This window comes from Macrobrachium rosenbergii, chromosome 58 (genome assembly GCF_040412425.1).
Source record: "Macrobrachium rosenbergii isolate ZJJX-2024 chromosome 58, ASM4041242v1, whole genome shotgun sequence".
Classification (NCBI taxonomy): domain Eukaryota; kingdom Metazoa; phylum Arthropoda; class Malacostraca; order Decapoda; family Palaemonidae; genus Macrobrachium; species Macrobrachium rosenbergii.
The window spans coordinates 12,667,629-12,694,295 of NC_089798.1; the positions used below are offsets into that span (position 1 = coordinate 12,667,629).

The window sequence follows — 26,667 nt, forward strand, 5'->3', positions numbered from 1 at the left end:
TGGAAAAAAACTTTCCCTTACCAACAACAGATAACAATTCCTCTATCTTTGGTAACGGGTACCTGTCACAATGAATTTGTTTATTCAAAATTTTAAAATTCCACAAACTCTCATTTCAACCTTATTTTCTTTCAATACAAGTACAATAGGAACTGCCCATTCACTATGTGATATGGGTTCCATCATTTCATCCGCTACTAGCTTATCTAAGGCATCTTCAATCATTTTCTTGTAATAAAAAGGAACTGTGCGTGCTTTCATAAACTTTGGGGTAGCATTACCTTTTAAATGAATCTTAGCCAAAACACCAGCAATAGGTTTACTTGAATCTACCAAGTAATTATCTAGCAGCTTTTCTGCACTCACATTAGCAACCTTTATTACTCTAGTACCTTCATCTATTCCAGCCAGATAAATACCTACTTGCTGCATTAAATCTTTACCACACAAATTTGTATTACAAGAATCAACAACATAAAATACCTGAGAAACCTTTGTGCTATTATAAAGTACAGGAGCTAACACTTTGCCCAAGACATCAATTTTCATATTATCATAACCTCTTAGCTTTTATTGCATTGTTCCATATTTAGTTTTAACCTATGTACCCACTCTTTGGTTATAGTAGACACAGCAGCGCCACTGTCAATCTCAAATGGAACTATATTCTGATTAATACTGAAATAAAATTAATCAGAATTAAGAGCAAAAATCTTTCCTTTAACCATTAACAATCTATCATCACAGCTGTTTCCATAATCATCAATAGTTTTTACAGCCCTCTTACCTTCAGCCCTACTATTGGAAGCCTTATACCTAGGTTTAACACTACTAGGCCTATGAAGAGACAAATCTTTGTTTGCCTCTCTACACACCCTTTTTAGATGACCTTTCCTTTTACAAATGTTACAAGTCAGATCTTTAAACCAACAGTCTATACTCTCATGAGAAAAACCACAATGCTTACAAGATGACTTTTCTTTTCTCACTGAACTAACCTGTGGCTGTGATTCGTTCCTCTCACCCACAAAAGCTTTTTCCATGTTCAAAATTCTTTCTAAAACTGCATTAGAGGTCATAGCTTGAGATCAATATTCAAAGCAACTAAATTGGGAAAATATACTTCATTGTCCACTGCCATAAACAACTGATCTCTGACTCTTGAATCGAAATGATTACCAAAATTGCAATCTTTTGCTAAAGCCTTGAGGTCAGCGTACAAACTATTCACTGTCTCATCCCTCCTTTTTTTTCTTTGTTGAAAAGCTATTAGGCTACGATGATAAGAAGGTTTCACAATGTAATGTGATTTCAATACAGCTACAAGGTCATCGTAAGTCTTTGTATGGGGTAAATCAGGAGCACACAAATTACCCAGTACACTAAAAACATCAGTTCCAGTCAACACTAGCAAAACATTTTTCTTTTTGTTATCTTCCTCAATTCCAAGATTACTAAAATTAGCTTTTAATAAACTAAGCCAAAGATCCAGGGTTATCTGAGAAGAATTAAAAGGATCAATCTTAAATCTGCGTAGTCGTCGCCATCGTGAACAAAACTGCAAGATGAAGCAAAACTGTAGGTAGCAGCCTATATGCCAGGTAAGGTAGGGTAAAAACACAATAAATCGAAGCATCAACTAGTACAGCTGGGGGAATTGAAAATCCTCACCCCTAGCATAGGCGACCTCTGCCTAACCTCGGCACCATCGCCGTCAATCAACTGGCCTTACGGAAGTGTCCTCAGAGCCGGTAGGCTATGCTGAGCTCATCAAAACTCCTGGAAAATCCTGACATCCACATGAAGTTCTTGTAGACCCTATGCTCCTCTGCATGGATTCTCGTCGCCATTTGTTAGGACGAGCATAATTAAATATGGGGCCGGATACAAGGTTTATTGTGAATCCGTTACAACAACTTGCCGCCAAGGACCAGCACACGGCCGCATGACAACACAACCCCGGAACCGGGAACTCATAAACAAAAGACGTTCACAGCAGGGAATAGAATCAGAATTAACAAAGGATTACCTTTTTTTTTTATCTAAAACTCTACAGTTGCTAAAGGCTTTCTGATGGTAGAATGCGGCTGTAGTTAGTCCGTTAATGGCTGGACCAAACCCGCGCTACCTATCCCTGACCCGGTGTCACCAGTGTGAGGCTTCAAGAAAAATCAGGAGTGAAAGACTGATTCTTTATTATTCTCGACAGGTGTTTATAAGACAAAAAGCGGATGGAAAGGCAGCGGGCGACCCAAGGGCCAAGGCCCCCGCTGCGTCCATACACGATCTGTGTTTTCTGACAAGCATAAAAATACATAAAACATTTGCTACATGGCACATAAAAGGTAGATATATACATATCGGCAGAAAGGCTGTACAATGATGCATAAGATGAGGTACACAAAGGATCTGAAATAAAGACAGGTAAAATACATGACGTGATTAGTGTACATCTGAAAAGAGGCGCGATTTGTCGCCCTTACTTAAATGTTTGTATATACTCGATTGGAATATTTTGTTTAATATCAAAACACATTTTTTTTCTTTTGAATTAACTTTTTTTCTTTACTCAAGTTATAACAAAACTGTTCATCCGTGAGGGGTGTTAAAGTATTAGTCTAAACATAGGCTATGATTCTCAGTTTTTTCTCTTTTATAATTTGTTTGATTTTAAATATACCACCTGGCATTAGTTAGTTCGTCGCACACCAGAACATAAACAAACCAGCCCCAGATGGCGAGACACTTTAGACACTGTAGTTAGTTGGACATTAAAACGCAAAAAGGAGAATATTTTTCTTATTACCGACTCCGTAACGAAAGAAAGAAACTGACGAAAGTCAGATGAATTAACGAAGAATATCACGCTAACACATAACCGCTTTAAAATATACACGGCTTTTCTAATCAGTTCTACGCACTACTGAGGCAACAAAAGTTAAAAGCATCTTCAAGGAGGCTGAAGAGCTTAAAGAGCAATATAAAACTCCTGTGTTTAGAAAGAAAACTCCTACGCCTGCGGAGATTTCATTGTAGTTATGGAAAATATAGAATTTATGTGAAGCAAAGAATCATTTCATAAAGAAATTAAAATGAGTTTTAAATATAGTGTAAAGTCACCACATCGCCGTCAGCGGAGTCTCCTTCGGATGCGTCATTAATTAAGTCTCCGCTGAGCAAGTTTTCTTTGGTGACTTCCCACTTTCTTCGCCACACAATTCGTTACGCCTAACGTGCCAGGTCACGCATTTTTCTACCATTTAAACTTTACACGAATTTGTTCAACTGTCATAAATTATGTATCGTGTGTTTCTTTATTCGCAGGCATCAAGATTATATCCATATTGGAATTCTGTATGTTTTTGTATTGCAAATTGTACTTGTTCGCTGTATATTATTGTTAATTGTTTTTGACCTCAGGTCACACTCAATCTCATTGTCTTCCGCGGTTCGGCGCCAGTCGGCCGCTATATAAACTGCCTGAATCTGTAATAAACCACAACTTTACAGCATGCTGGAGAGTTTCCAACAATGCCTCTACCATGCAAACAGAGCTTGTTGCAATAAAGCAAGCACTGGCTTACTCACTTGAGAATGAGGAAGGACCAGTGATCATCCACACTGACTCAAAATCCTCAATGCAAGCCTTGCAACAACCAAAAAACAAGGAAAACAAGGCACTGATAGCTGATATCAAATCAGTGCTATATCAGCACACAGAAAGAGGCAGACCTGTAACTCTCAACTGGATTCCTAGTCATATAGGAATAGCAGGGAACGAGAAGGCAGACGAACTAGCCAAAAGCACCAGACACAATTAGTGTACAGGTGCGCATACAGCCTGCGCTTCAGCAGATCAAAAACCAGATAAAGCCACAGCTCAAGGAAAACATGAACAAGGAACTACGCAGCTGGATAGGAAGCAACTCACCCTCTGCCAAATGGTACAAGTGGGCCACAGATCTGGTACCACCCCCCATCGACAGGTTCACACCAAGACATCTAGCGGTATGTATCCACAGACTCAGACTGGGATACAAAGCCTGCTGGGAGATCATGGAAGACGGCGCAAGACCATGCGAGCATTGTGAAGAGACACCTCAACAGGCTCTCCTGCACTATCTGCTTGAGTGCAGGGAGACAAGACAAGTAAGGAGTAGCCTAACTTACAAGCAGAGGAAAACGCACAAGACATTATGCACACAGCAGCCGCACTTGTAAAAGCAATTGTTGAGAACATCGAAAATTGTAGGCAATTGCTCACAGACCTACCTCCACCGAGGTAATGTGACCTTCTAAAACTCATCTCAACTCATCCCATCCCCTCACCGTAAGGCCCTATTCACATCATCTCTGTCTTATTCCAACTGAAACACTCTAACACTAAGAATACTCCGCAGGGACTCTAGGGTTTAAAGGGTTGGGCAACCCCACCTGCAATGTTTCTCTATGTTTTCAAAGGCCTTACATTTTCAAACTACTACTATCCGTGACATGATGGCCCCCTCCTACTACAACCATCATCCTTCCTCCATCCACAACTGTCTCTTCTACAAAATCTCTTTCAAATTTCCTATAACAAATGACCTTCTGAATATTTCAGATCACCTACGGGCCAAACAAGGGAAAGGCCCGTGCCAACAAGAATTGCTGGCTCTAAGACATCAACAACAACAAGTAATAAACCAGCAGTAACTTTTACCTGCTCGTTTCTTTTGCACCTCTTACAATAGCAAACGAGAAGTAATAAGAACAATTCAAATAGATGAGATACTAAGGACATATGTAAAGAACGCCGTGAAAATAAGCAACAAATAGTATTAAAAATAAAGTCACATCTAATTGACATTTGTAGGTCCGATCGTTTTTGCACCAAATTAAGTGCTTTCACATAGGATACTGAATTTAATAAAAAATTACTTAGCTACATAAAAGAAAATAACATGAAAGGGTGGAGTCATAAGATAAACCTGGATTTGCAAGGTCAGTGTAAGAAAATATTTAGGTAATCTCAAAGGAAATGGTAGCCACATTCTTACAAAGGAAACCGACCAGAGCCGCTTCCTAGATTTGCTGGACTCTGAACATCAAGTCCCGCGGAGTTTTTTTGTAGAATTACCCAAGGTATTATCATCGTTTCCTAATGTTCCTCCACCCGAGAAGTCGCCGGGCCAGTGTCATTAAGAGAACCTGACGGTTATATTTGTGGGAAGGGGCACTCAACTTAACATAATAATCTCCAAATACCAGTTACCTGAAAAGAGTAATGGATGAAGAAACCAAATGTGTAAAAGCAAATTGTTTCACAAAGCAGCCATACAAAGACGATAAATGTGAATTAATAGCTCTAATGCTGTAATTTTCTCTTCATAGAATTGCATAAATGAGGAACTGAGAATGAAAAGGAATTTATCGAACGCACATATCACCGAGAAAAGAAATTTTACCAAACACAGTAACAGACAAAGACTAACATGCAAAGGAGCCGCTTCATAGGAAACTACCTTCTACTACTACTACTGTTGCAATTCTGTCTCCACCACCTGGTAAGCGTGTTTCCATCCTCAAGTTTAAACTTTCTCTGCTGGTCAATTGTAAGTATTAACAAATCTAAGTAAGATAACCAGTGTATCTCTAGCACTTTAGGGACCGCTGAAAATACAGTAATAGTAGTATACTGGAATTTCCGTAGAACTAGGCTGTGATTACTTCTATTCATAAACAAATAAGCCTGGCTTATGCCATGGTAACCTTATAGGCTGGGCTGCTTCTTTTCCGGTTATCCAGTGTATTATGTTATGTTTGTGAGGTAACCGAAGTGAGCCTTTACAGAGCAGTGGGACAAGGTAAAGCCTTCCAAAAAAAGGGTAATTCTATATACCAGCTCCGTGCCTGTTTTTACCTTGGAAACTGGTTTTGTTCCGACACAATATACAAACCCTCGGTCCTTTACATTAGGCATTACTTTCAGGCGGAGGCTGGAAATGGCCGTTGAACTTCAAACAAGGTGGTTAGGCAGTTAACTACTGTCCGGGAGGCGGGAGTACCGCCTGCCCGGATGTAAACATTCCAATTTGCTTTTGGCCATCGTAGCGCTCGGACGTTGTTCTTCGTCGCTCTCTGCCTGACTGGCTGTTTTCTCCTGTTTTGGTGGGAAATCTTTGTTGTTTTCTTTACTAATGAATATGGACAAGCCTTCTAAGCCTTCCTATCCCCAGCGTGTGTGTCCTGGGGTAGGGGGTAAGAAATGTAATTCATTTAGATCTCGAGTCAACGTGGACCCACACGCCATCTGTACATCTTGCAGGGGACGTGTGTGTTCACGCGACGATCCCTGTAGTGAGTGTTGTTCGTGGTCCTCCGAGCAATGGGGCAAGTTCGAAGTGAGGAGACGTTACCCTTGTAAGCCTACCAAGGAGTCGTCTGAGGGAAATACACCCCGACGACTCCATTGGTGGCGAATGTATCAGGCTCGTTTCTCCCTCTCGGCGAACTTCCCCTGCTTGCTCCCTCTATCTTGGGTGAGGACTCCCCCTCCCCTTCCTCTTACGTTTCATCGTTTGTGGAAGGGCGCGGGGGAGAGTTGGACCGCGACATCCTCTCTGAAGTCTCTTCCCGTTCCAGAGGGGAGTTTTTTCCTCCGGAGTGAGTAGAGGCCTCGTGTTCTGACCCGATTTTTGCTTCAGGTCCCGGACTGGATAGCCAGACACCGATTCCAAGCTCATCCTGGCTACACCTGGGCCTACCTTGCTTGTCACTGGAGGGATTGGCTCCCCTGCCCCCCGCTTCAGTCACGACCCACTCGGCAACGACAGTCACCACTATGTCCGTCACCTTTTCGAGGTTTGCCCAGATGCCGGTGTCAGTTGCATTGCATCTGGACACCCAAGTGTCGGTGTCACCTGTGGTGCAGCACGCTGTTCCGCTGCCTCCTGGCTTCCTGGCTCCATTCACACATGCTGGCCCCTCCTACATGGTGATGTCATCATACCCTTATGTGACATCATACCCTTATGTGACTGTTGCTGACCCTGGCCTGTCTTCGAATGCTGTTCCTCGTCTGACTTTCCAGCCCGGCCCTTCGTCTGCTTCCGTCCCCATTCCATCGACCCTGGTGCGGCCCGACTTGAATCTTCACGCGGGAGGGGCGGCACCTGCATTCCTGGCCCCGCACACTTTTGTTCCTGGCCGACGCGCAGCTCTCTCTACCCAGGCAAATGCTGGCTCGAGCTCCGCGGTCGTTGCCCGGGATGTCTTCTGCTGCAGCCCCTCCTGCTGTTCCTGAGTCTGCGGCCTCGCTTTCCTGGCTTGGGGACTTGACGGCATTCCTGAAGCAGATGGTGAAGAAGAAGAAGAAGATGTCTAGGAAGGTGTCGTCATCTTCATCTTCGTCATCATCGTCGTCTTCGTCTGCTGCTTCTTCCCCTTCTCCTTCCGAGGCTTCGCAGCCGAAGAAGAAGAAGTCTGCCTCTCCCCCCCCCTCAGAAATCTCGCACCGAGACTTCTGAGGGTCTGCCTCCTTCCACAGGGAAGGCAGTGGGATCTCTCGTCGGCTCTTCCCGATCCTTGGATCAGGGAACTGCTGCCCCGGCCTCCGGGCCAGGGGCGTGCAGACCAAGGTCGGCACTCCCCCCGCTGCGCCTAAGAAACTACCTGCATTTAAGGCCAGCGAGTCCGCGTCGGACACTCGTTCGCGAGTTGCTCCGAGTACCCGGGTCCCCAAGGAGACCCGGGTACCCCAGTCTGCTACGGGAGAAACTTCTCGCTGTACAGACCAGGGCGTGGGGCTAGAGAAAGAGCCGGGGCATGCAGGTGCTCCGTCTCTTCTTGCTGGCACTCCTTCAGGTGCCAAGTCAGGTTCCCGGGATAGTGCTTCAGCCCCGCAGGGCCGAACGCAAGGAGAGGTAGGGAAGAAGTCCCCTACTCAGTCTTCCCGAGAGGCTCCAGCCTCGAAGAAGACTGGGACGCGTCCAGAGGACAGCGCAAACTCGTGCCAGTCAGCCGCGCTTTCGACTCCTCCCAGTCCCCAGCCACATCCGCGCAGCCAGCCTGGCTCGGGGGAGGCGAGTGCGTGGCTCGACCCAGAGGCTCGTCATCACCGCGGGTTGGTGACCGCTCTGGGCCCACTGCCTCTGCTGGTTCTGCCAGTAAAACCATTGGGAGCACCCTATCTTCCTCACCTGTCCCCTCCGCCCCTTCGGTTTCTTCCAGTGGGCGCGAGTCGGAGAAGAGGAACTAGGGAGCGTTCTCCTCAGAGTTCTACTGCGTGGGGGTATGCACCTGGCTCTGTTCTTGGCTCGACCAGGTCCTACGCCCGTGTAGTTCAGGAAGATCCACGGGGGTCTGCCGAGGTTCTCCCTCCTGCAGGGAGAGTAGTTCGGGAGGACCGCACTCTAGAGGGACTCGAGGGTCCTCTGCCCCAGTATGCGGACACCCCCGAAATACAGAGGACTTTTGCGGAGGTTAACGCGCTGATTCATCAGCACAATGACCTCGGGGAAGGGACCACGGCCTTGTCTGTGGATCGTCCGTCGCGCCTCGAATCCTTCTGGGGACCCAAGAAGGAACCCAAGGCTTCGGTGGGGCTGCCATGGTCCACGCTTGCCGAGGGGGTACTCGACCAGGTGAACAGTCTTGTATCTGGGCAAGACAGTTGGCTTTGTTCGAGCCGCTCAGACAAGCTTCTTCCTCCTCCTCTGCCTCATCAGAAGTGTTTCTACGCTCCAGTGGAAGGGGCGTTGCTGATCAAACAGGAGCCGGTAAAAGGGGCAAGGGTAAGAAGAAGAAGGGGAAACGCAAGGGGCGGCGTTCCCACCCAAAAGCTGCCGAAGGTGGGGGGGTGCCTGTCGAGCCATTGGGCAACTTGGCAGCGACACGGAGCCGAGACCTGGATAGTGGCTGTCCTTCGGGAGGGATATCTACTACCCTTCGAGTCTCGGCCTCCCCTCACCTACTCTCCGGTCCATCTCCAAACATATCTTCCAGGTTCGTTGAAGGACATTGCACTACAGCAAGAAGTGCAATCCATGCTGAGCAAGGGTGCTGTAGAAGTCGTGTCGGACCAGTCTCAGGCTTTTACAGCTGTGTCTTTCTCGTAGAGAAAGCCTCAGGGGGATGGAGACAGGTCATAGACCTCTCTCCCTTGAACCGTTTTGTTCGCCAGACTTGGTTCACGATGGAAACAGCGCAAACTGTGCTGGCCTCCATCAGGGAGAACGACTTCATGCTTACGGTGGACTTGAAGGATGCATATTTCCAGATACCCACCCATCCGTCCTCTCGCAAGTACCTCTGCTTTGTCCTCGGGGAGTCGGTCTTCCAATTCAGGGCACTTTGCTTCTGGCTCTCGACCACTCCCCAGGTGTTCACGAGAGTATTCTCTCTCGTGTCAGCTTGGGCCCACTCACATGGGATATGTCTTCTGAGGTATCTCGACGACTGGCTAGTCCTGGCGAGCTCTCGCTCGCAGTTGCTACAGGACAGGGATCGTCTCCTTGAGTTTTGCCGGGATCTAGGGATCATGGTAAATCTGGAGAAGTCAGATCTCACCCCCAAGCAGAGGACAAAGTACTTGTGCATGCTGATAGATACGGTGGCAGCGAAAGTCTTTCCTTCGGACTCTCGTATCAGCAAGTTCAGGCAGGCAGCACAGTTGTTCCTGTCACGGCAGGAGCAACCAGCTCGGCAATGGCAAGTCGTCATCAGTCACCTGTCGTCTTTGGAGAAACTGGTACCTCACGGGCGTCTTCACCTGCGTCTCTCCAGTGGAGGCTAAAGGAGTATTGGTCCCAATCCCAAGACCCCCAGTCCTTCCTCATTCTTCTTTCCGAGGAGGTGAGAAAGGACCTTCACTGGTGGTTAGACGACAGGAACCTCTTGATAGGAGTATCCTTGCATACTCCCCCTCCGGACATGCTTCTGTTCTCGGACGCATCGAGTGAGGGATGGGGCGCACACCTGGAGGAGTTGCTGACTTTGGGAGTGTGGCACAAAGATGACGAGTACCTTCACATCAACATCCTGGAACTCAAGGCGGCCTTCCTGGCCTCCAAGAGTTCCAGGATCGAGTGATGAGACACTCCGTGGTACTGATGAGCGACAATACCACGGTAGTGGCATACGTCAACAAGCAGGAGGGACTGGTGTCCCACCAGCTTCATCAGTTGATGCAGGTGCACGAGTGGGCCGTGGCTCACTCGGTAGAGCTGTCAGCCAGGTATATTTGGCAAGAGGAATGTCATGGCAGACAAGCTCAGCTGCCAGAGCCAGGTGGTAGGGACCGAATGGTCCCTCCATCAGGAAGTAGCGGAAAGGCTGTTCAACCTGTGTGGGCGTCCAGCCATCGATCTGTTCGTCACCCGGCACAAAAGAAAGCTCCAGGTCTTCTGTTTTGTCGTGCCGGACCCATGGGCCGTTGCGGAGGACGCGTTCCAACACCCGTGGGACAATCTCGACGCTTACGCCTTTCCCCCATTCTGTCTGATTTGCCGAGTGATCAGCCGAGTGATGATCACCCCGAATCTCAGAATGACTCTGGTGGCACCCAATTGTCCCCAGGCCGTTTGGTACCGGACCTGCTAGCTCTCTCTCCGAGGCACCGAGAGAGATCCCCTGGCCCAACCTTCTGTGTCAACCTCACGCAGAGCGGTTCCACCTGGCAATGCATTCCCTGTGTCTTCACAGCTGGAGGTTATCCACCATCTCTTGAGAGCGAGAGGCTTTTCGCCCCGCGCAGCAACAGAGATGGCAGGATACCTCAGAAGATCCTCCGCAGCGGTATACCAGGGAAAGTGGTCCGTCTTCTGTGGTTGGTGTCGTCGAAGGGGTATCTCTCTGGTCAGAGCTACTGTTCAGCAGGTCGTGGACTTCCTCGTCTTCCTTCGCCGAGAGAAGCTTCTCTCCGTTTCAGCTGTAAAAGGCTACCGCCCGCACTCGGCTTAGTCTTACGGCTGAAAGGAGTAGACATCTCCTCCTCTTTCGAGATTTCTCTACTCATGAGAAGCTTCGAACGGTCTTGCCCACCCAGGGATCTCAGGCCCCCTGCGTGGGATGTGACTTTCGTCTTAAGGAGCCTGACTCGTGCACCGCATAAACGAACCTTTACGAGTCAGTCAGACAGGGATCTGACCCTCAAGACTGTCTTCTTGCTTGCCCTGGCATCGGCGAAGAGAGTTGGCAGCTTCACGGACTTTCCTTTGATGTTAAACTCTCGAGGGGATGGGGATCAGTTACGCCGATTTCATCCCGGATTTCAGAGCATTAAGACTCAGAACCCTTCGGTCCCTGACTAACTTGGTTCGAGTCCTTCACGATCCTCCCTAGAGGACTTTGTAGGTAATGAACCAGACGAGATGCTACTGTGTCCTGTTAGAGTTTGCGGCGCTATCTGAAGAGAAACTCGGCACCTCCGGCCTGAGTGTCGACGACTCTTCGTTAGCACTGGCTCGACCAAGAAAGAAGTGTCCAAGAACACCATCTCTTTCTGGCTTCGTGAGACGATAAGGAGAGCGTACTCTGCTGCAGGAGAAGACGACACCTTTGTCACGCTTTGTCCGAGAGAGCTCACGAGGTCCGCAGCATTGGTCCGTCCCTCACATTCGGAAGAATATGTCGGTATCACAGGTGCTGAAGGCAGGTGTTAGGTCTCAACAGACTACCTTCACCTCCTACCTCCGGGATGTTGCACACAAGTCCTTGGACACTTTTTCCTTGGGTCCTGTGGTGGCTGCTCAACAAGTTGTGTAGCTTATCCAGCTCCTCTAACAGGACAGGTTGCGTCCCGCCTATGTTGTATGGTTGTGATTGGGAGGTTGAATGTTGAGTGACTGGCCTCTCTTCTTTCTCCCCATCCTGGCTCTCTTCCCACGGGCAGGGAGCGGACATGCCGTTACAAGCTGGACTGGGCGATCGAGGCAGGTAAGCGCATAACGGGAGCTCCCGTTCTATTTCCGTTCAGGTTAATAGAAGCAACCCCACTCCTTCCTCTTGCAAGGGGAGGAAGGAGACCATGACTATGAGACAAACCCAATGCTTGTATTTGCCTTATTGTCATCCGACGTCAAATTCTTCCTAGTCTACTTTGCACGAACTGACGTTTCCTCTTTCATGCAAAGGGACCCAGAAGTTTGACAACTGATCCTGCGTTTCTTACAGCCCGATCTTTTGTCAGAGGCAGTTTTTTCCCTTCCTCGCTCTCACGACCAGGAAGGGAAGACAAGGTGGTGAACTCCAGTCAGTTCAGAGAGACTTTATCAGATTCCACCCTCCAATCAGTGAGTCTCCTAATGTAAAGGACCAAGGGTTTGTATATTGTGTCGGAACAAATAACAATTTTTAAAAGTAAATTGTATTTTTCCTAACTATACAAACCCGAGGTCATCATCTTTTACACTTTATGCCCACCTCATGCCACCCCTCAATCTGTACCTGGGCGAAAGGCAAATTAGAATGTTTACATCTGGGCAGGCGGTACTCCCGCCTCCTGGACAGTAGTTAACTGCCTAACCACCTTGTTTGAAGTTCAACGGCCGTTTCCAGCCTACACCTGAAAGTAATCCCTAATGTAAAGGACCTCGGGTTTGTATAGTTAGGAAAAATACAATTTACTTTTAAAAATTGTTATATTTGGCTATTAGTTCTCCCTCCCCTGGATCCGACGACTTAACGGCACTGGCAACAACTTCTGGCATGAACAAGGATACGAGCTTGGCTGTTGGACAGAACCAAACACAGACACCAGGGTGTTAGTAAATCTGGTTGATTTGATTCAAATAATAGGGTCCTTTATTGCACTAATGTAGGCTTGTCATTAGATTATGAATGTATATACAGTGTAGTAAAACAATTCGGCAAAGTGGAAAGAATTAAATTAATTCTAGAAAAAGATAAGCAGTCATTTTCTGCTTTTGTTATATTTTCCTCTCCCTTGGAAGCTAGTGAGGCACAACAAAGATTCCATGGCCACATTCTAAGTGACTCAGTTCTCAGCACGAAAATGCTTTCAGTGAAAAACTTAAATGATGAACCATTTGATTTTATTCTTAAGACTGAAAAACATGAACCAGCCCCATGCACCAGAGCTCTTCCTTCCCTTTATGGCATGTTGTTATCTACAAGGAGGGGGGGGGAAAATTTAATAAAAGCCGCTGAATACATTGAGAGCAAGGTTGGTTCCATTCCATTGGAAATTTAAAACGGTATGGAAAGAACCTTCTAATAAAAGCTGGTAATGAGACTCAAGCAGTTCTGCAGTCTCGGCTTGGCTCGCCTAGCCCACCTCCCGTCCACCGCATACCTCCCAGTCTGGATCACATTCGCGCGATCAGCTCGGCTCGGCCCCACTCAGTTTTTTCCGAATCGGGTTCTCAGCTCTGTTCGAGTGAACTTTTTTGCTCTTCCCAGGAAAGCGCTTTGCCACGGCACAAGCGCTCTTCTTCCCTCATGTAGCAGTAATCTCCTTCGGTTGAATATTGCTCACGGTCTGCCTCTCCAGCTGTGTTCACTGGCATGACAGGTAGGAGTACTCTTTCTACTCACCTGTTCTCTTTTCCTCTTGGTTGTTCCGAAAGGCGCAAGACAGACAGAGAGAGCTCTTCGGAGTTCAGCTTCCTGGTTGTGCGTTGGGTGTCGGTCCCCCAATTGTCTCACAGTGTAACCAGGTAGCCGAGGAGGGTTTCGTGGGGTCTGTCAAGGCTCCCTCCAAGGGCTGAGGCACAGGAGTTTCACGCTTCAGAAGTAGCAAGGGTCTTTCAAGTTCAACTCCCCCAATGAATAATCTTCATCACTCACAACCCTTGCAGCTCCCGGAGGGCCGAGAGTGTCGGGTGCTGCCGCAGTCCTTGCTTCCAAGAGCATTCTCGACCAGATGAACTCTTTTCTTCGGAGAACGAGTTCATTCAGGTCGAGACACCAAGCTTCTCCCCTGCCTTGACAGAATACGAATTCTTCTTGCCTTGAAGGGTCTGGCCGACTGCAGTTCTGTGGACAACTCTGGTGTTAAGAAGGACTTTGTCCCAATTCGGATCTCCGGTTTCATAAGTCCCGAGTTGGCTCGACCCTTAGGAACGAACCTTACTTGGTTCTTCCTTTCTCTTGCAGAATTTGCCAGATACCTCGGTAATCAGGGTTTGTACCAGGGCACTGCCTTGTCCCTTCGACAGTGGCCAAGATCTCAACTAGACCTCGAGTTCAAGCCAGCCCTCCCTCAACTCCTAAGAAATCCCAGGCTTCGGTAGAAGATTGCGGAACATAGCCTCTCCTACCCTTTTAGGAAAGTGCGCATAACTGCATCTCTTTCCACCCTCCTTCCCAAAAGGGAGGAGGGAAGAAGGTTTCCCAAAAGGGAGGAGGGAAGAAGGTTTCCCAAAAGGGAGGAGGGAAGAAGGGAAGAGAGAAAGAAGCATCGACTGGGAAGAAGTTCTCCTACTGCAGATTCTTGGATGAAATGATACTTATCAAGTCTCTGGAGCTGGCAGCGACATTGCCAAGACCTGGAATGGTTTCCTTCAGGAGTATCTATTTCCCTTAGGTCTCAGCAGTTCTTTTCATCCCGCTTTCTTTCCCATGCTCCCGTTTCAAGAAATGCCAGCCCAGCTAGAGCTAATTGTCTCGTTATCCTGTCATCTTGCAGAACCTTCTCCATGGCGGAGAATGGAAGTCTGCTTCCTTTCCTCTGTCCTTCTTTCCTCTTCGAAATATGAGGAAGGAGTTAGGCTAATGCTTGATTGAAGGAACCTTTGAATATGCTTGCATATTCCCCTCACATTGTGTGTCTACTTACAGATTCACCGATCGAGGAATAGGCACACACCTGTAAGACTTTGTCTTGAAGGTGTGGGACCGAGACAATTAGCACCTTCTCATCACCATCCTGGGCTCAAGGCAGCCTTCTGGCCTTCTGAGATTTCAGGATGAGTTTTGCGACATTCAGTGGTTTGTTGAACAACAAGCCACAGTAGTAGCATTTGTTGACAAACAAGAGGGAATGGTTTTTTCCTCCTGTTCCATCTGTCGACATATGCAGGTACTCGAGTGTTCTATACCGCACTTGACATCTCAATTAGCCAGATACATCCCTGGTGGGGATGTATTGGCAGGCGAGCTTGGCCTTGGTTTTGAGTGATTGGGACGGAATGTGCTGCTCACTCGAAGATTCACGAAGAGATTGCTCTACTAAGAAATCCCTACTGTCTTTCTGTTGCCTTCCTGCACAAGTCGGTAGTTTTTTCTCACTCCTTCATACCAGACCCAGGGGCCGCTACGGCGAGGCATGCTGTCTTTCTGGGAAACTTGATATCTACTTTTTCCCTCTGTATTTGTCTGTTTCACTAAGGGTTCTCAAGCGTTGCTCACCCCAAGTTACAAACAAATGCCGGAAGACTTCGCCTCCCACCCGGCCTGATAGCCGAGGCATCAAGAAGAGTTCAGCTTGACCCAACCTCCTGTAGCAGCTACACAAGAAGCAGTTCTTTAGGCAGTACATCCCGGTGTGTTTGGAACTGGGAGGCCTTCCAGCTTCCCTTGCAAGCATAGGCTTTCTTGCCGAGCGGCAGCGACTATAGCTGGATATCTCTTGAAGTCCTCTGCAACACTCCCAGGGACTGGATCCGTCTTCGCTGGTGGGTGTCGTTGCGGAACTCCTTCTCGGGTCAGAGTCGCTCTTCAAGTCTGGACTTCCTCGTCTTCTCTGCCGAGGGTTGCTTCTTTCCCTTTCATTTGTAAAGAACGGAGGCCCTTGCGACCTAGTCTTCTATCTGAAGTAACCTTCTCCTCAGGCAAGATTTAGCTACAGATGAGAAACTTCTTCAGTCTTGCTGTCCCAGGGAACTGTTCCCTGGGTGGCATGTGACTCTCGTTTAGGGTTCCTGTCCCATGCTGCATGTGCCCTTACGAGAGTTGTTGGATAGAGATGTGGCCTCATAGGACCATCGCTCATCTTGCTCCAGCCTTGGCGTAGAAGATGGAAGAATAGGTGAAGGGGATCAATACCTCGACTCCTCGGATGCCATAGGTGGACTCTGAATCCTTTAGCATTTGTTGTCGGGTTCAAGTTGTCCTTGTTGCCCTCCTCCTTGGACTTTGTATCGATGATCCAGATCATTCGTTACTTTGTTCTTTTAGCCCTTTGTTGGCCAAGGCGGTTGAGCTTCAGACTGTTACTCGATGGGCCGGAGTTCAATTCCCGCGGCCGGCTGATGAAGAGTTAGAGGAATTTATTTCTGGTGATAGAAATTCATTTCTCGCTATAATGTGGTTCGGATTCCACAATAAGCTGTAGGTCCCGTTGCTAAGTAACCAGTTGGTTCTTAGCCATGTAATAATAAGTCTAATCCTTCGGGCCAGCCCTAGGAGAGCTGTTAATCAGCTCAGTGGTCTGGTAAAACTAAGGTATACTTACTTTTTACTTTGTTCTTTTGGCAGCTGTGGTACTTTCCAAAAAGGCTCGACACTCCTAACCTGGATGTCGTTGACATTTTCACTAGTACTCTCTCTTCCAAGGAAGAAGTGTCTAAGGACACATCTTCCTCCTGACTTGGTGAAACGATCGAAGGAGGTACTCGGCAGCTGACGACGATGATACCAGTACCTTCCACCCGAGAGCTCATGAAGCCGATGGCTTGGTCCATCCTTCGCATTCCGGAAGTTTCTGTCAGGCTGGAAGCAAGACGTGGTCTCATAGACCACACCTTGTCTTCCTATGGTCTTGCCCACAGGCCCTTGGAACCTTTTTTCCTTGGCCCTATAGTGGTTGCTCAACAAGTTGTGTTTTCTTACCCGGCTCCTTCAAGAGGACGAGTAGCATCTCGCCTAAGGTGATTGGTTCTGGAAGTGAGAAGGATACCGAGAGTGACTGGCCTCTCTTCCTCCTCCTTCCCCGTCCTTCTACTTCTCCTCCTTCAGGATGAGAATAAGACTCGAACCAACACGTCCTGTACCTGGCGTTGATGTATTAAGACTACACATAAGCACTATTCTATATTTTCTCCTAGAATCATAGAAGCAATTCCGCTCCTTCCTCTAGCAAAGGGAGGAAGGAGAGTCTGGCAATAAAGGAAACCCTATCTCGGCTTTTCCTTACTGCCTCTGACTCTAAGATTCTTCCAGCCTATTTCGCATGAGTCACATTTCCTCACTCATGCGAAAAGATCCAGTATCTGACATTTGATCTTGCAGTTCCTACACTCCGATCAGTATGTCAGAGGCATGGTACTCCTCCTCGCTCTTTCGACCAGGAGGAGTAGCCCAGGTGTGCAGAACTCCAGTCAGTTCAGGAGACTCACTCAGATTCCTCCCTCCAACCAGTGAGTCTTCCTAATGTAAAAGACTGAGGGTTTGCATATCGTGTCAGAACAAATCACAATTTTTTAAAGTAAATTGTATTTTTCCTAACTATACAAACCTGAGGTCCTTTACATATTATGCCCACCTCATGCCACCTCTCAATCTGAACCTGGAATATCTAAAAGGCAACCTGGAATGTTTACATCCGGGCATATGGGTATTCCGCATTTTACCTGGCAGTAGTTACTGCCTAACCACCGTGTTCAGAGTTTAACGGCTGTTTCCAATTTTACGCTAAAAGTAATTCCAAATGTAAAGGACCTCAGGTTTGTATAGTTAGGAAAAATACAATTCAAACATCTAACTGACCTGGTAGTTATATATATATAGCTTAAGTCCCTGACGTCACGGCAGAATTTCAAAACTCGCCGCAATCGCCGATCGGGTAGTCAGGTGATCCACCTGTGCGCCCTCTACCCAGGTAACTGGAACCATTCTACTTATTCCTCAGATCTTCCCTGCCGCCATAACGGTGACATCGTTGGAATTTCTTTCGCAGCCTGTGTTTTTCAGTTGTTTTGGTGAAGTACACTTTGGCTTTGGCTTTAGCTCACTTTTGGATTTGCTTTTGGATTATTCTTGGCCCTTTTAGATACTGATTGGTTTGAACCTTAGCTTGTTTTTGGATCTCTCTTTGGATTTTTCAACATGTCTGACTCTTCATCGAGTGTAAGAATGTGTGTGGGGATGTAAGACTAGACTTGCTAAAGCCTCTTTGGATCCCCATTCAATATGTGTAAAATGTAGAGGTAAGAGTTGTGAATTGGACGATAGATGTGACGAATGTTTGGGTCTATCTGAAAGAGAATGGTTAGATTACAACAGCTATGTGAGAGAAAACTTGAAAGAGACCAGCTCAGAAGAGCCAAGAGTTCTATATCTCACTCTTCAAGGGATAGCCAAGGGTTAGATATTTCTTTGCCCTCATTCTAACAATCCAATTGATCCTTCCCAGTAGTGGTAATTTCTAACCCCCTTCTGATACAGGTAATAAAGAACCAACTCTTAAGGATATGATGGCGGCCATTCAGACCCTGGGGAAACGGGTAGAATCCCTTGCAGAAGACAGGGAAAAATTATGGTCGGATTTGAGAGATCTAAAAAAGTGAAAAAGTTCAGTGAAAAGATTAGTGCAAGTGCAGTGGAGGGTGCGGCCGCTCGGTCCTGTCGCGCTCCTAGTCCTGGACCTCTTCCAAGCTCACCAACCCGTGAGAAGGAATGTCGAAAGACGAAGGGAGGCGAGAGGTTTTAGTCCCCGGCGGTCGTCGTCCCCTCGAGCGTACCTGTTGACGCTTCCCAGGACGCTCACCCTCGCCATAGAAAAGGCGAGGTAAAGTTGTGTTCTTCGTCTTGGACGACGCAGTCCCCAGACGGGGCTGGCGTCTTAAGTCAGAATCAAGACCTTTCAAGAGAAAACTTCCTGATGTTGAGGGATGTCGTAAGGGACAATTCAGGCTCCAGGGTGTAGCCACTGGAGCAGCCCGAGCGTTTTCCTTCCAGCTCCGAGGGCAGCTCACCTGCCAAAAGCAGACGTAAACTGGCAGGTCTGATCAGGACGCCTGACAGCAAAAAGGTGGACGATTACTACCCTCTGTACATGCCCTCCCCTTCCCTCGGATTGGTATTCGTCCCCAGAACACTCTCCACAATCCTTACGGGACGTTGAGGAAAAAGTTGATGGATGAAAGTTGTGTCTTCCCGGTCTGTCCCCAGCAGCAGGAAGCTCCAGATTACGTTTGATTAAAGACATGCAACAGAAACTCTCTTCCCTAGTTCAAGTCTTGCAGCCTGCAGGAAAGAAAGATACTGTTCTTCCGATTGCTGTTGGCCATCCGGAAGAAACTTGGGACAGATGTCGCACAGGCAGCCAGTTCTCAAGTGACCAAAGGATCGGCAGGACAGCTTAACGCAGAAAGAAGATTTGTCCTACTCAAAAAGTTCCGATCGCTGTACGCGATCAACCTGAGGAAGCTTTTGACCAGATGTCGCACAGGCGCCAGTTCTCAAGTGACCTCAAGGTTTGGCGGGACAGTGAACGCCAGAAGTCTGGACGCCAGGATGCCCAAGAAGTTGAACAACAAGGGCGCAAAGCGTCATTTGGCTGGACGCAAAGACGTTGATCTTCAGGGAAGAGTCAGGACGCCAGGCGTCAGGACACCAGGCGTCAGGAGTTTTGGCGCCAGGACGCCAAGCGTCATGAAACTGGACGCCAAGAAGTTGATTTTTAGAGGAGACTCCAACACGCCAGGCGTCAAGCAGACTGGTCTCCAGGACGTCAAGCATCAAGAGGTTGGGCGCCAGGACGCCAAACGTCATGAGACTGGAATATCAAGAGGCTAGTCATGTTAGAAGATGGACTCCAAGACGCTAGGCGTCAAGAGATTGGGCCCAGGACGCCAGGCGTCAAGAATTTGGACGCCAGGACGTCAAGCGTCATGAGGCTGTACGCCAGGAAGTTAATCTTTTGAAGATAGACTCACAAGACATCAGGCGTCAAGAAACTGGACGTCAATATACTCTAACAGGACGCCAGGACGCCAAACGTCAAGATGGCCATAGCGTCATGAAACTGAATTCCATTATACAAAGGAGGACGTTCCCGACCCGGTAACAGAACAACAGTTGGATGATGTGGAAGACGATCTGCCTCACTCACCAGACAATCCGGTGGATGACATATCGGACGAGGAAGCGAAAAGACCAACATCCCTCTTCGGACTTGAAGAGATTAATGAAAGTTTTCACGGAACTTTTTCCAGATAACTTCATTCCAGCTCTCCTCGTTCTCCTCCATCGGAATTTACTTTAAGAAAGACGTCTTCAACGAACTTCTTTATGAAAATGGTTATGTCTCGCTCATCCAAACGAGCTTTAAAATTGATGGAAGTTTGGATGAATACCAAGAAAGATCTGGGCCGGACGGTGTTCTCCTTTTCCCAGCCAGACTAGCTTCTAGATCTAGCGTTTGGTACGAAACTGGAGAATCTCTTGGCCTGGGAGTTCCCTCTTCTTCCCAGGGGATTTCTCGAGTCTAGTAGACGCTTCCCGCCGCACAGCTATGGGATGAAGTCAAAGGTGTTTTGGTCCATCTGAAATGGACCATCTTCTCAAAGGAATCTTTAGGGCCTTTGAGGTTTTTAATTTTCTTGACTGGACCCTGGGAGCCTTGGGTAAGAAGATGGACACCAGCAAGAATGCAGACACAGAGGATCTTGTACATATAATGGCTTGTATGGATAAGGCTCTCAGAGATGGTGCCAACGAACTGGCTGGCAGCTTTTTCTCTGCAGGGATCTTAAAGAAAAGGGCACATCTTTGCTCTTTTCTTTCCAATGGAGTAACCACTATTCAAAAATCAGAACTCCTTTATGCTCCTCTTTCTGCTCACCTGTTTCCTCAAGAACTAGTAAAAGAAGTCACATCGGCCTGAGCACAAAAGGCCACGCAGGACTTGATTACGAAAACAGCTAAAAAGTACTGCCAACGAGCTTCATGACGCACGAAAGAAAGAGGAGAAGCTCCTGTGTCTCAGCCCTTTCGTTTCAGAGCCCTCAGTAGAGGAAGCTCAAGATCTGCTGGGAGAAGATCAACGAAAGAGGCTCCAGACAAGGAAGAAACAGAGTCTGATGGGAGTCTCCTTCAGACAGCGGTAGGAGCCAGACTGAACAACTTCTGGCAAGTGTGGGAGAGGAGAGGATCGGACCCATGGTCCATCCAGTTGATCAAGGAGGGGTACAAGATCCCTTTCCTCAGGAAGCCCCCTCTAGCATCAAGACCGATAGACCTTTCGGCCAAATACAAGAAGAAAACGAAGGCGGAGGCTCTGCAACAACAAATATCTCTTCTGTTGCAAAAGAAGGCCATAGAAAGAGTTCAAGATGTGGATTCCCCAGGATTTTACAATCGCTTATTCCTGGTTCCCAAGAGCTCGGGGGGATGGAGACCAGTGCTGGACGTGAGTGCTCTCAACGTTTTTATTCAAAAGACAAAGTTCACAATGGAAACAACGAAATCTGTCCTAGCAGCAGTCAGACAGCACGACTGGATGGTATCATTGGATCTTCAGGATGCTTATTTCCACATCCCTATCCACCCGGCTCCAAGAAATATCTGAGATTCTTTCACGAGGGAGAAGTGTTCCAGTTTTTGAGCTCTTTGTTTCGGCCTAAACACCGCTCCTCAGGTTTTTCACAGAGGTTGATGAACAATGTAGCAGGAATGTTGCACGAGAGGCATCAGAATCTCCTTATGCCTAGACGACTGGCTTCTCAGAGCCCCTTCCCACACACGCTGCCTGAAGGATCTTCAGACGACAGTCCAGTTATCAGAAGAACTGGGCCTACTAATAAACAAAGAAAAATCACAGCTGATTCCATCCCAAGAGATTCTATACCTTGGGATGAGGATTCAGAGTCAGACTTTTCGGGCTTTTCCGTCGTTATCAAGGAATGGAACAAGCCTTAGAAAAGATTCAGAGCTTCTTAGGAAAAGACATGCTCGGTGAGGGAATGGATGAGTCTGCTGGGGACCCTTTCCTCTCTAGAACAGTTTGTCTCCTTGGGGAGACTGAATCTTCGCCCGTTGCAGTTCCATCTCAATCGGAACTGGGACAAGGAAAAGAATTGGAGCAGAAGTGCATCCCCATCTCGAAACCTGTGAGGACAATATCTAAAATGGTGGAACGACCCCATCAAGCTACAAGAGGGCCTTTCCTAAAACAGAGGAACCCAGACCTAGTGTTGTTGTTCTCCACGATCGGACTCAGGATGGGGAGCAACACTCTGGGAATCAACGAAGTTTCAGGCTCCTGGACCAGAGAGCAAGAAGTCTTGGCATATCAATCAGAAGGAACTAACAGCAATCCTTCTAGCTCTCAAAGAATACGAACATGTAGTAAAAACAAAGTGGTGCAGGTCAACTCCGACAACACAACAGCGCTGGCCTACATCAGCAAACAAGGGGCACTCACTCCAAGTCTCTTTACGAGACAGCAAGAAAGCTTCTTCTCTGGGCGAAGGAGAAGAATGTGAAACTACTAACCCGCTTTATTCAAGGGGAGAAAAATGTAAGAGCAGACATGCTGAGCAGGAAAGAATCAAGTCCTGTCCACAGAATGGATGCTACATCAGGACGTCTGCAAGAGCATGTGGCTGATTTGGGGCGACCGTGCATAGACCTTTTCGCCACAGCATGGATGAAGAGGATAGAGACTTACTGTTCTCCCGTTCCGGATCCAGAGGCTGCTTACATAGACGCGTTTCTCATGGACTGGTCCAACTTGGACGTTTATGCATTCCCACCTTTCAAAATAATCCACAAGGTACTGCAGAAGTTCGTGTGTCCCACGAGGGCACCAGAATGACCTAGTGACTCCTTACTGGCCTGACAAGAGATTGGTTCACAGAGGTACTGGAATGGATAGTGGACACCCCAAGAAAACTTCCGCTAAGAGTAGATCTACTCAAACAACCCCACTTGGAAAGGTATCACCAAAACCTCCAAGCGCTACACATGACTGCCTTCAGACTATCGAAAAACTTGCAAGAGCTAGAGGCTTTTCAAGGAAGGAGGCAGCTAGAGCGATCGCAAGAGCAAGGAGGTCTTCCACCATTAAGGTATACCAATCCAAGTGGGAAATTTTTAGAGGATGGTGCAAGAACAACTCTGTATCCTCTTCCAGTACCTCTGTGACTCAGATAGCAGACTTCCTTCTTCATCTTAGGAAGAACTTAAATTTTCAACTTCAACCATTAAAGGTTATAGAAGTATGTTGGCATTGGTCTTTAGACACAGAAACTTAGACCTTGTCTAACAATAAGGATCTCCAAGACCTTCTCAGATCCTTCGAAACATCTAAGGAGAGGGTACAAGAATCACCGGCTTGGAACCTAGATGTGGTCCTGAGGTTCCTCATGAGTGATAGATTCGAACCTTTACATAAGGCATCCTTAAAAGATCTCACCATGAAAACGCTTTTCTAGTCAGTTTAGCCACTGCAAAACGAGTAAGTGAGATTCATGCCTTTAACAAAGCTATAGGTTTTAGACAAGGCAAAGCAATTTGCTCACTTCGACTAGATTTTCTGGCAAAAATGAACGTCCATCTCAACCCTGGCCCAAAGCATTCGAGATTCCTAACCTGACGGATGTCACAGGGTGAGAAATAGAAAGAACTCTGTGTCCAGTAAGAGCTCTAAAATATTATCTAGAAAGGACAAAAGATTTACGAGGGAATTCAGAAGGGCTTTGGTGCTCTGTCAAAAACCTCTTTACAAATGTCTAAGAATGCTCTGTCCTTTTTATCAGACAATTAATAAAAGAAGCTCATTGGGAATGTAGGGAATCAGAACACAAAATTCTAAAAGTTAAAGCACACGAGGTCAGAGCAGTAGCAACCTCTGTAGCTTTTAAACAAAATAGGTCCCTCCAGAGTATCTTGGATACGACCTTTCTGGAGGAACAAGTCTGTTTTTGCCTCACATTACCTTAAACAAGTTCAGACTGTTTATGAAGACTGCTACACGCTGGGTCTGTTTGTAGCTGCAAATTCAGTAGTGGGAAAAAGGGCTACCCCTACAATCCCATAACCCAATACCCTTTTTTTTTCCTTGGAACTAAGATGTTGTTTTTGGTTGTTTGCGAAGTCTGGACGCATCCTTCCGCAATCATTAGCAGACGTTTTTTTTTTTAAATAGTATCATTTACTTCAGTTCTTTTAGTCAGGTGGTCGTTTGTTCCTTGGTAGCGCCCGGAACAAGGGTATTAAAAGGAGGTCTAGTCACATAGAGGTTATACACTGGTTGACAGCCCCTAGAGATTTTTTCAGCCCCCTGGGTGGATCGCTGGATCTCTTAAGGAATGCAGACATAATGAGGCAGGAAAACAATGAAGTCAGCTTCCTTAACAGATAGGAACCTTTAGTTGGTTTTGCAAACTTTTAGTATTTCAATTCCAACGATGTTAGCTGTCTCTGACCCTCCACCAAAGGTGTCAATCAGCTATATATATAACTACCAGGTCAGTTAGATGTTTGAAAATGTTATTTTCATAATAAAATAAATTTTTTGAACATACTTACCTGGTATATATATATAGCTAATTTAAATCCCCAGAATTTCCTCTAGAGACATGCAGTGTGGCATGGAAGATCTGAGGAATAGGTGGAATGGTTCCAGTTACCTATTCAGATTTTCTCTGTTGTGGTACTGTCAACACCTGTTGTACCCTGTCTCTGGATTTCGTTATATTGCTGGTTTTCCAAGTTTTAAGTAATTCTCTTGACTTTTGGTTTTTGGACTTGGATTGTGGATTGGCAAACGCTTTTTCTGGACTGTTTTTTGATTTTATTCTGACCAGCTCTTTAATATGTCTGGATCTAGTTCTGCAGTTTTTCGTGTATGTTGCATGAGTTTTAAGGTGATTATGAAAATAAGACCCTTTTGCTTGTGATTCCAGGGGGCATATTTGTTTGATAGATGATCGCTGCAAGGAGTGTGAGCCGTTGTCTGATGCGAGCTGGAAGTCATATGACTATGCAAATAAGTTGGAGCGTGACAGGGTCAGGAGGTCCTCCTCCACAGAATGAGTCAGGTTATTTCCTCTCCTGATAACCCTAAAGTAGATAATGTTGCACCTGTCCATTAGTTTTTTAGGGCCCTGAGGTTGTGTCTGCGGAGGGTTTGGCCCTGGCGGAGATCATGAACACCATCCGTGCGCTCAAAAAAAGTGACATCGCCCAAAGTGTTGTGAAGTGCAGTGTTAGTGTTGTGGAGGGGGCGTCAGATCGGCCCCATAATGCTTCTAGGCCTGGACCCCTGTCAGAAGACTCAGGAGAAGACCCATGGAGTTGCAAGAAGGTTACGGGCCTTCCCACCGATCTATTGCAGGTCCTGTTGTCGCATTCCCAGGCTGCCAAGGATTGTGCTTGCAGATTCTCAGGACTGGTTCTGAGGCGCCCTCCATATTGTAGGGTGGAACTTGAAGGACTCCCTCTGAAGAGGTTTTTCAATTAATGAATGGGTCTTCATTTCTGTTGGGTACTTTTGCTTTAAACAGAAGAGGACCAATTGATGATCATTAGAGCGTCCCAGGTCTGAGGAGAGAACCAGATGAGGAAGAGTTTTGTCCTCTAAGGAGAGAACCTTTTTAGCTCCTGTGAGGAAGAAGAAGCCATTCTCGCCCCTCGTCTTCCCATAGGATCAGCTCTCCCCCCAGGCTTGATTCCTCTCCGTCCAAGAAGATTTTGCTGGAGATGCAACGTCAGTTGTCTCTCTTATTGCAGAAGGGATGCATAAAAATGTAGAGGACTTAAACCTGCCCGTCAAGAAGTCCAGAAGTCTCCCTCTCCTGCTCCTTTTTCTTCGTAGATTCACCATTTGTCGCCCTCTTAGAAAAAGGTCCCAAGTTGACCCATGGAACACCAGCCAGCGAGCTGCTTCCCAGGAACGCTCTTCAAGAGCCTCTCTCCAGTGCAGGACGCCGCTGGTCGCTCTTCAGAAATTGACTGCTCTCAGACGCTCCGAGCATTCACTTTCTTCTGGGAAAAGAAGATCCCTCCTCTTCAGGCCTTAATTCCCTAAGGTTTTGGGTGACTCTTGGTTTGTAACTTTTTAAGTTTCTGTTATGAAAAGCCTGCTGACGTCGAGCTTCCCTTCCTCTTAAATAAATCAGGTGTTAAAATTAAAGACTTGTTTGTTCATGAGACTTACCTGCCAGATATATATATAGCTGTATTCTCCGAAGGTCCGACAGAATTTCAAATTTCGCGCACACGCAGTGGCCGGTCAGGTGGTTAGTACCCATTCCCGCCGCTGGGAGGCGGGTATCAGGAACCATTCCCATTTTCTATTCAGATTTTTTCTCTGTCGCCGGACTGTCAACACCTGTTGTCAGTTCCTCCGCCATTTGGATTTCGAAATTTGTTGTCACTTAAGTATTTTGGTTGTTTTTGGTATTCGACTGGATCTGTGACTTGGCATACGCTCTTTGTGGACCGATTTTTTGATTTTGCTTTGACTTTTCTTATAATTAAGATGTCTTACCTCTAGCTATCGAGTCTGTAGCTTGGGTGAATGTAAGGTGAGGCTATCAAGACTTTGATAGTTCCTCACTCTTTATGTATGATATGTAAGGGTGTTCAATGCTCTATGATAATCGGTAATGAATGTGTGGGATTGTCTGAGGGTGAGTGGAAGAAATATGAAGCCTATATGCTTAAATTGAGCGTGATAGGCTGAGGAATCTTCCTCCTAGAGTGCATCCTTAGTTGGACAGTCAGGGTTTTCTCCTACTAGTAACCCTGTAGTAAATTTTAGTACTAACCCTGTAG

At 47.0% G+C, this 26,667-nt stretch overlaps 1 protein-coding gene across 5 annotated transcripts in view; it reads left to right on the forward strand.

The window, feature by feature from the left end:
* The first annotated feature begins 5,168 nt into the window (after positions 1 to 5,168).
* The window catches only part of l(1)G0020 (RNA cytidine acetyltransferase l(1)G0020), an 803,858-nt gene continuing 782,359 nt past the window's right edge, over positions 5,169 to 26,667 (forward strand). For 2 of the 5 annotated variants that reach the window (XM_067102057.1, XM_067102060.1), the window contains exon 1: positions 5,460 to 5,594. In XM_067102057.1, the coding sequence (XP_066958158.1) occupies positions 5,475 to 5,594 (120 nt within the window). In that variant the 5' untranslated portion in view covers positions 5,460 to 5,474. Of the gene's footprint in view, positions 5,595 to 26,667 lie in introns of all 5 variants that reach the window. The other 3 variants (XM_067102058.1, XM_067102061.1, XM_067102059.1) reach the window with 2 other exon arrangements.